Below are 10,727 nucleotides of genomic sequence, written 5' to 3' on the forward strand. Positions count from 1 at the left end.
ATTACATTTGCACTCTCCATTACGTACCTAATCATTCATTGCGTTCAAAATGTCCACTGGGTTTCAAATCATCTGTTACGTATTGATGTGTCGATACGGTTTTGAATCGTTTATTATATTTTTATGTTTTTGTTGTGTTCTAACCGTTCATGATATATCAAAACATTTATCGTGTTTTGGAACATATATTATATTTCTTCAGATTCTGTTCAACACATCTTTAATTTTATGAACACACCAGTGGAAATACAGGGGTACAGTGACAAAAGAGGTATTCCCCCTCTCCAGCAATAGAAAAAATCTTTTAATCAAACGGGAAACCATTTAGATAAGAGATGGCTAAAACTTGGAAACTTTCAAAAGTTATGCACCCTCAAGGCCACACTAGTGGGGAGGACATTCTTTTTGATTATTCCTCTTGACCACTGGTCCTCGAATGGAGCTTCTCGCCCATCCCTCTTGCTCGCATGCAGAACCATCCTAGATCTGCCCCTGACATTCATCATCTTCAGATGATTGATCAAGTTACGGTGAAAGTAGTTTTGATATTCATGGCTCCCAACTCAGCGACCAGATACTGAAACACATAAGGTACAGCAATAATGTCTATATCTTTGTTTGATTGACAGCTGCTACAAACCCATTTTCGATTTGATATCACATCAGCTTCCCCCTTCATCTTTTCCAGGCTAACCCCCAAAATGGATCCACATTTACTACAAACTCGTGCCTGAAAAGAAGAAATTAAAATCAGTTCATTTCTATACACCAAAACAATGCTAAAAATTGACAGAAATTGTACTAAATTTTACCAGGGATACCCGTTATAATATTTTCTTACCCAGATATGTTACGATCACACAACTAAATACAGAACTTGCTAAGAGTTGATATAATCAATATGATGAGGTTTGTTCTTTACCGAGATATCCTTGGAGTTCATACTGAAGGACTGTACTGTACATTCTGTTCCATCATTATCGTACTGTATTGTACATTCTCATGAACAAAATATCCTTGCTAGGCAAAAATATCTGTGTTTAAATTTGTTAATATATAGTACATTTCCTAAATTATATCATTTATTACAGAAGCATTTGACAGCAGTTTATGCTGGCTTCATCAGGTGTTTCAGTAGACTGCATCTGATTAAGCCAGTATGGACTGATGGTGAAAGCTTGTGATACATATTACTTAAGTTTTTAAAAACTACTTTTAAGTTTATGTAATTATATATTGATATTATGGAGGCAAGGCCTAGGTGTACATCTGCCATCTTCAGTGTAGTAATTGCTCTCATGCAATCTTTATAAATGAAGTGAAAACTGCGACACATTGTATTGTAAATAAAGAGAAATTGAACCATAGCTATTTAAAAAACATGACATTGCACTTTAGAGAATCAATTGAACTGTAACTGTAGAGGAGAAAGGATGGCATGAATAAAGATGATGAATCGAAATAATGAACATCAGAATGACGAAGTTAAATTGGCAGGTTTGATTTATTCAGTGTAAACACCAAGGATAGCCCATGAAAGTCTAGAAGAAGACTTATTTCCAGTGGGGTCCTTCTGGTGGTGATTGGGCAGTACACCGGGAGACAATCCCCTACTCTTTTCCGAAGAGTGTACATAATGTAAATGCACACGGGACTAACGGCTTAAACATCTCATCCGAAAGACGGTGTGCTATTGTAACTTGTATTTCAGCCCTCCAGCTGAAACACAAGGAGAGGCAGAAATGGGAATTGAACTGGGGACCTAGAGATCTCCACGGTTCAGCCCACACACAGTGGCTACCACCAGAATACCTGACTTGAGCTAAGCTTCTCTCCTTTTCAACATGTAAAATTTGCTTGTTACTTGTCACAGATAAATGACATAAGCTTGCTTACAATGGTTTTATCTGAGCAACCAAGAAGACGATCCTGCAGCAGGTATGATGTTCCATGAGCCAATAAAGAGTCCCGTTCCATTTCTCCGAATCGGATTCCACCACCACGTTTGCGGCCTTTGATTGGTTGATGTGTGACGGTATCGATAGGACCAGTTGAGCGTACCTTAAGAAATAGGAAAGAAATTTCTTTAAAGAGTATGACCTAACCTTATTTTTAATGGTAAACGTCCAACACAAGGAAACTTTACATTCACAAAGAACTAATGTAGGCAACACATGTAGAGCAGGCCAAACAAAAAGAACTCCGGTTTGAAAATGCTTTCTACACACAAATATTAGTACTATGAATAAAGAAATAATAAAATTTGTATTTTAAATCATGTACATAACACCCTATATATATTGTTGAAGATTTCTTATAGATGTCATAAAGATGAGTTGAAGTGCTAATCCCTCCATGAATAAATATAGCACAAGATTCTTTAAATAAATTACTTAAAATACCAATTACTATAACATGCAATATAAAAAACAATGATTACACAATATATTTACGTGAGTTGCAAGTTATGAATAATGCAATGAAATATAACTTGCGATGTGTTATGAATATACAAGGTACATATGCTATATACATTTATCTTCTGAAGACAAGTAAATAATGGTAGATCTCGTTAAATGAGATTTTAACACATCTAATTTCAATTTCCTGCTGCATGGTGATACCCCAGCTGACTTTCGGAAGACAATTGAAAATACAGTCGTAAACAACATGCAAATATCATTAATGTTCGGGAGATAGATTTGTTTTCAATTTTGTGCTTGATCGAGGCAATGCAGGAGGCCGTCATAATTTCAGGGAGACTCCCACAACTAGTGGGAGAGTTGGACCCCCCTGGAATTTAATGTACAAATACCCACCTGAAACTTATCTGCTACCATATGCCGAAGTCGTTGATAGTACACAATGCCTATAAAAATATCTGCTTCAAGTTCTACACCGCTTGCTCCACTGTACATACGTTCAGTTCCATAGTAATTATAGCCAGCTGATGGGAAAAAATATAATACTATTATTTATATTTCGAAATGAATTTGCATCAGGAAAATATCATAGGAGTGATGATTGCCCAACCTGACCAAATACTCTGTACTTCCCCAAATACTTACAAAAAAATTTGCAAGTGATTCGGGTGGGAATCACTTGCAAATCACGACCTCCAAATAACTAGCCAGGCGCCTTTTGAAACTTTTTTTTTGCAAGTATTTGGGGACATACTGAGTATTGGGCTACGTACAAAAACCTTAGATAGTGCAAAACATCACTCCTATAATACTATTTATGTTACAGTATTTTAAATCACTTAACAGAGGTAAAGACCGCCAAAATATAATAGGGTGGCAAAATATTCTTTTGAAACTTTATGTTAATGTTGCACAGATTAAGCATCCCTCATCACAGGTGTAATTAATTTGAATATTTAATAAATATGATTTGGTCAATTCCAGTTATGGTTCTTGGGGGGGGGGGGGGAATAAACTGTCTGACAGTGTATGCAAGGTTCTCACAGAGACCATTGGGTTATGGTGGCAAAGCCTAGGAGTGCAGTAGACAGTGGCGATTTCAGCCAACTAACCTAACTAACCTATGTACAATTTAACTGAATTTAAAGGAATTACTGGATTAACAGTTTTTGAGCTTGAAAAACAAAACGAAAAAAATTAAAAAATTAGAATATTTTAGATAAGATAAGTACATGATTAATTGTTTTAATATGATATCCATTTGTTGTTTCTAATAATATATATTGAAACCAACAGGAGGCTTACTCAATTTACTTTGAAATTAATTTTAGATTACGGATCTAGAGAACACTAAATAGGTGCTTTGAGGCGAGTTATAGTAGTATTTCTAATTTAGCTCCTGTTTGTAATGGGGTTTAGACAGACAGATATCTTTACATATATAGATTTAAATTTGGTTGTGAAATAAACAAAATCAAGATAAATTGTTGTTCTGCCGTTGGCATGGTGATAATGTCTTTGTTTGCACGTGACTTTTTAGGATATAGTTGGAATTTGTACATGCTGAATAGAATTTTGCAATTTAATCATCAGTAAAGCATGAAAATGGATCACACAGCTAAAAAGAAAAAGGTCAACCCAACTCGTGTTACGTCTTATGTTAATGGTACTCTTCATCTAGTGTGGGTGGCTTGTATTAGTGCACCAATGAAACATAAACATAGATAATACTTATCGTTGTAGCAATCATGGACTATACGAAATTAACTTAAATCATAAAATCAATTTTTAATGCAACTTCCGACTCAATTGTAAGATTTAGGTTTAAATAACATTGATAAATAAGCCACTAACAGTAATGTTAGTCATGTATGACCTTATTCCTCTAGATTTTAGTTATTTATAATATACCGTTAGGACTAGATGATGGTGTTGAAATAAATCTAAGCATGGCACGTAGTTAATATTGTAAAAAGATTCCAACACTCCTGACATTAACTGGAAAACCTATATGTTAACAGATTACAATATAATGAAAAGATTGCAATAGACAGATATCTTTACATATATAGATTTAAATTTGGTTGTGAAATAAACAAAATCAAGATAAATTGTTGTTCTGCCGTTGGCATGGTGATAATGTCTTTGTTTGCATGTGACTTTTTAGGATATAGTTGAAATTTGTACATGCTGAATAGAATTTTGCAATTTAATCATCAGTAAAGTATGAAAATGGATCACACAGCTAAAAAGAAAAAGGTCAACCCAACTCGTGTTACGTCTTATGTTAATGGTAATCTTCATCTAGTGTGGGTGGCTTGTATTAGTGCACCAATGAAACATAAACATAGATAATACTTATCGTTGTAGCAATCATGGACTATACGAAATTAACTTAAATCATAAAATCAATTTTTAATGCAACTTCCGACTCAATTGTAAGATTTAGGTTTAAATAACATTGATAAATAAGCCACTAACAGTAATGTTAGTCATGTATGACCTTATTCCTCTAGATTTTAGTTATTTATAATATACCGTTAGGACTAGATGATGGTGTTGAAATAAATCTAAGCATGGCACGTAGTTAATATTGTAAAAAGATTCCAACACTCCTGACATTAACTGGAAAACCTATATGTTAACAGATTAAAATATAATGAAAAGATTGCAATACTCCTGACATTAATGGGAAAACCTATATATCAACAGATTATAAAGAAAAGATTCCAATACTTCTGACAGTAACTGGACTATATGTCAACAGATTATGAAGCAATAATGTATTATATACAGGTAAACCACTGATTACTAGATGTTAAAAATGCTCTTGGAAAATTATCATCGATCTTGTATTAACACATTTTCAGATCAGGTTAGAAAAATTAATGTTGTGGAGAGACACATAAGGCAAGTAAGGCTCTTCTGTTTCTACTGTAAATGGACTTGGAATGCTACATCCCTCTATTCACACATTCAACCAAAACAGAGTATACCCTCCATTCACATATTCAACCAAAACAGAGTACATATACTGTAGTCAACACCAAAACAGAAATATATTAGAATAAAACATAACATAACACAGACAAATACAAATACAGGTATTCCTGAAATTAAAGACCACTTTTGGGACCTGGGTTATCATGACTTTTAGCAGCTTTGGTATCTAATTATAATAGAATAGAAAAGGTAAAAGAAAACTGTTCATTGACCACAGAAAAAGTGGTCCTTAATTGGAGGTGGTCTTAATTGGAAGGATATTTAAACAGACAGAGACCTGTATATTTTCTTTCCTTAACCATAGATTAAGATGTTTTACCTTAGCTAAATAAATTAATAATAAAATATAAACAAATAAGTTAGTAAATTCTAACTGTTATTTATGTTAACAAATCATGCTTTTTATTTATTTTTTTTGATTTCCACCATAATATGTGACCCAAGCTCAGGCCAAAATGAGTTTTTGTTATAATGGCACAGAACTTATCATTTACTTTAAAATGACAGTTAAATGAACTTAATCGGGTGTCTGGAAGCAAAGTTATGACCATTCGAATAATTGTCATCTTATCAACTTTCTTAAATCAAGTTTTGAGAAAAATGCTTTTATTTTCAGCAGGTTTCGATTCATTTTTCAATAGCTCCCATCCGAAGTTGGAATTTTAAACTCAAACTTCAGGAATAGTAAAATTAATAATTATACTTTATTTATTACACAAAAACCCAATTCACACAAAATTCACATTCTACACCTTATTCTGGGTATTGAGGCTTGTTTCTCAATACAGTGCAGTGCGAGTTTACAGCCCGTTTGTGAGCTTGGGTCACATATATTTATTTGATTTTAGATGCAAATTGATAATGTCAGTTGAAATTTACTTTTTAGCTTGGGGCGGGGTAATTGCTTGCTGGAAATGTTCCGATAGCTTGTACACAAGGTCAGCTGATGGGCGAGGGACTGCCATAAGCCAGGATTAAACTTGTTGATTTAATGAGCCCTTAGACCTGTCAAGAACACTTACTTAAGCACTATCATTTAAGTCCTATGTATCAATTAATCTAGATAAGGGCCAATCATGATGAGTGAAATTAATAGACGCATGAATGTTATTTATTCAGTTGTTGCATGAACATTTTAAATCTGAAATAAAGCACTAAATGTAGGAATGAATGAATTCCGACTGATAAAACAGTAAAAAGTGAAAATATGACTTTTTAAAACACTATAAAAAAAATTAAAATTCTCCAATCGTTCTTTCCAAAGATAATACAATATATCAAGATTATCATAATATATTTGACTCAAACATAATGGCATACAGATGTAATAAAGAGACACTCAAATACGGTAAACACAATTACTCAACCCAGAATCAGGGAAGAAAGAGAACTTTTGAACACAGCTTTTAGATAATTAATTGTACTGAGAATTCATGCTTCAACATACCTGCAGTAAGCATTCTGCCAAAGTAATCAATGGCGGGTGTGTCTTCTGAGAATGTAAATGGGGTTGCATCATGGCACATTCCGTGTAGACATCCAGACTTGCCTGCCATACTCTCGATCATCATACCTAAAAATTCAAATGAAAAAATGATTGACTAGACCGTCTGATTTGATTATGGAGGAATGGTCAATGGTGTAGAGTGCTGTCAGACTATATCAAACATAGGATAGGATAGGAGTAGGTTTGTTGTGAATCAGTCCAAGGATAAGCCACTAAGTCCGAAGAATTGTTTCCAGTGGGGTCCTTCTGGTGGTGACTGGCCAGTAGACTGGGAGAAAATCCCCTACACTTTTATGAAGAGTGTACTGCAATCTTTGACATGCATATGGGTCATATTGCACACAAGACCAACAGCTTAAACATCTCATCTGCCAGAAGACATAGAAAGCTATGCAATTTGTTGGATCAGATATGTCTAAACAAACATAAACTATCAAACAAAATCTGATCAAACATATTTTAAGTTAAAGAGTCAAAAACTTGATAAGTATAACCAGTTCCTACTTTATATTTCTATCAACTTACCTATTGTCATACGAGATGGGAATCCATGTGGATTGAAGATGATGTCCGGAGTCATTCCACTTTCTGTAAAGGGCATGTTTTCTTGTGGCCATTTCTGACTGCACACACCTTTTTGTCCATGACGACTTGAAAATTTATCACCTATAATGGGATTTCTCTGAAATGAAACAGAAAACATCAGAAAAATTCAAATATTTACTAATTATGAAAAAAAATATTTATATTTTTTTTAATTAATCACAAAAATTATTTAAATGTCTGATAATCTGCAATAAAAATGTTCTTGTTCCTATTTTTAGTTGAAAGTTAATAACTTATTGAAATATACCAATAAAGCAATTCAATTTTTGAGTTTATATTTGATTTATGTGGCATTATATAATCAATTACGGTGATCCATCGTGCAAAGCTCACGTGCAAGGATTTTTCATAAATATTAAAAATGACACCATTAGAATATAAATTAAAGTTGATACAATTAAAACACACTGTACAGTATGTCTGAATAATTTCCTACCAATTTCTTTTTTTTTTTAAGTCTAATTCTGCCCCAATATCAAATTGTCTGTGACAAATATCTGAGGTTTGCCAATGTAGGCCTACAGTAGGACTGATAATGTCATATATGATGATGTCATATTACATACATACATGGGCAAATCATCAGGTATTTGTCAAAGACTTCACCACATCACTGTAAGTCTTTCATTCCCCAGGCTAACTTTTTCTTAAATTTATTATTAATTTATCACTGCACAGAGAACAAAAGTACAAGGAAAACAAGACATAAAAAGCAGTGAAAAGGAAGTGATGAACAGGTGCCAAGCACCTCTATCTACATCCAGAGATGTGGAAAATTGCACATACATTGTGTGTGCTGTGCTTGTGTCCTTGTGCAAGGCACTTTATCTACATTGCTTCAGTCTACCTGCTATATCAATGGGTACTAGAAAAACTGTGCATTTTTTTACTGTCACCAGTTCCTGTTAAAATGTCCAATAAAAAACAGCTTTAAAGCTGGTTGACATGACCTCCAAACATACCATACCATACCTCAATTCTTAATGTAATGAATACCCTTTGACATTCCATGTTTCCCAGGTCATTACCGGCCTTTTTAACTTTGTCTACCATGACAGTTTCCAGGCCCTTGTACCGTTCCACATGGTACGTTGCTGTTTCAAGGTTGAGATAACTGCAAACAGAAGTGGAAATACCAATATTATTACTAAATGTCTGCAAGAATATACTTACTGGATAGCATACCACACTGTTGGAAAAAAACTCACATTTCATCTAAAAATACAATCCTTGAGTTTATGTTTGAAGGCCTATGTGTTTCCAGAAATGTAAATATTATGATTTTAATTAAGTTACAATAAATGGGAGCCTTGTAGCACATCACTAAATTAGACTGAGGAATGCGAAATAAATCTTGTAGTTTGGTTGGCCTCTGGACTAAATTCTGGCTGCTTTGCGACAGACGTAATCAGGAGCAACATTGATTAAATAATTAAAGATTAATTATGAAATGCCATATTTTACATATTGTTTATTTCAATAATGCATCAAAGTCACACTGATTATATTTAAGGGATATTAAAAATAATAATTATTATAAAAAGGTTGCATTAATTATACAAAGCCATATTTCACAAATTGGTTATTCCAATAATGCATCAAAGTTGCAGTGATTATTATTAAGAGATATTAAAAATAATAATGAATAATAAAAGGTTGCATGTTACAAATTGCATATTTTGAAAATGCATCAGAGTCAAATTGACGAAAATATTAAAGGATATTACAAATAATAATAAATTATAAAAAGGTTGCATGTCACAAATTGGTTATTTTATGCGATAAGGTACGTTTAAAGCCCCATTCCCGGCAAAATTTCAATTTTTAAGAAAAATCTAATTTTTGTATAATGTTATAAAGATTTATAAATATAATACGGAATTGCTAGTTTAACTGAATTTAGACATTCCTAAGAATGAAAACGTCAGTATTATATCTGTCTCTTATACACATCTTTCCACACAAAAAATAAATGCGGATGAATTTTTCATGTTGATTTTGCGATAGGTCGTGAGAAGAAATATCGTAGGCGCCGAAAACATTAGCCTATCCAACGCTGCTGGCTAGGCCTAACCTTACCTCGATTTTAGGTTCTGTCATCACACATAAAAACGGCCGACATGATATTTTCCGTCTGTAATAGTCTGTATTTCTCATTTTTTTTATTCTTTTGCGTAAAACTAAAATTCATGCCAATATTTTTCCATGATTTATAATAATTGGAGTAATGCAAATGCATATTTTCTAAAAAATGTCATTTTTAGTGAAATTTTGCCGGGAATGGGGCTTTAAGTAGAAACAGTTTGAAATACCGACTTCGCTGAAGCAAAACTCTGTTAGAATTGTGAATGCGCATGTGCATGAACCGACGCATTTTTCTCGCTTGAATAAATTAGCAAGTGGAAAATAGGCTTTATAAAAATTGTAACATTATTGCAAATTTTAGTTGTTAGTTGTTAATAATTTGTCAGAAATACAGTTAAAATATCAAACTTGACAATTTTTGACCTGACAAGTTAAATATTGATATAAATATTAACTTGGGAGTTTGCCACTTCATACTATGTAAAAATCTCTTATATGTCCATGACAAGTCAAATATTGTAATACATTATATATTTCAATATTTATCTATTTAATGTTATAATGCTATTCTTATATAGTGCAAATTGTCAATCCCTCACCAGTACATTGGATCTCCTGATTGAATCACTGTACCTACTGCAGGTAAACCATCACGGTCAAGTTTACCAGATACACGTCTGTCATTTTCATCAGTGCCTACACATACATGACAAGACAAATGAAACATGAACTATATTATGTTATATATATTTTGTTATAGCTTAATAAATTTGTGTTCCGCAAGTCAACTTTCAATGATTGTACACCGTTTTTTCATTGCTTTTGCATTATATATATATATATATATATATATATATATATATATAATACTAATAATAAGGAACATGTAATTTCACTCTACAGGCTGTTTCATGCACTAGGCAATCTTCAGGAGCGAAGGGAATTTCAAATTTTGACGTGTATATGTAGAGTTGGGCCGGTGTAGATGCAAATTAGTTATTATGTGTTTTTGAGTAGGAATTTGGCACGGTGTCTGCATTTTGAAAGGAGTTTGTGCCTTTTGTTCAAAGTAGATTGTTTGTCTGCATAAATTATATGATACT

The 10,727-nt window shown here is 33.1% G+C and overlaps 1 protein-coding gene across 1 annotated transcript in view; it reads right to left on the reverse strand.

Moving 5' to 3' along the window:
* Positions 1-10,727, reverse strand: part of LOC117112173 (DNA-directed RNA polymerase I subunit RPA2-like) — a gene marked incomplete at its 5' end in the record, with an annotated part of 21,509 nt that continues 10,782 nt past the window's right edge. The window contains 7 exon segments of the mRNA XM_033255243.1: positions 1-730; positions 1,897-2,061; positions 2,820-2,947; positions 6,874-6,999; positions 7,459-7,615; positions 8,512-8,653; positions 10,224-10,320. Coding sequence (XP_033111134.1) covers positions 521-730; positions 1,897-2,061; positions 2,820-2,947; positions 6,874-6,999; positions 7,459-7,615; positions 8,512-8,653; positions 10,224-10,320 — 1,025 coding nt within the window.

This window comes from Anneissia japonica, unplaced genomic scaffold, assembly GCF_011630105.1.
Source record: "Anneissia japonica isolate Jap-2015-1 unplaced genomic scaffold, ASM1163010v1 scaffold2707_len876726_cov182, whole genome shotgun sequence".
NCBI classification, from domain to species: Eukaryota; Metazoa; Echinodermata; class Crinoidea; order Comatulida; family Comatulidae; genus Anneissia; species Anneissia japonica.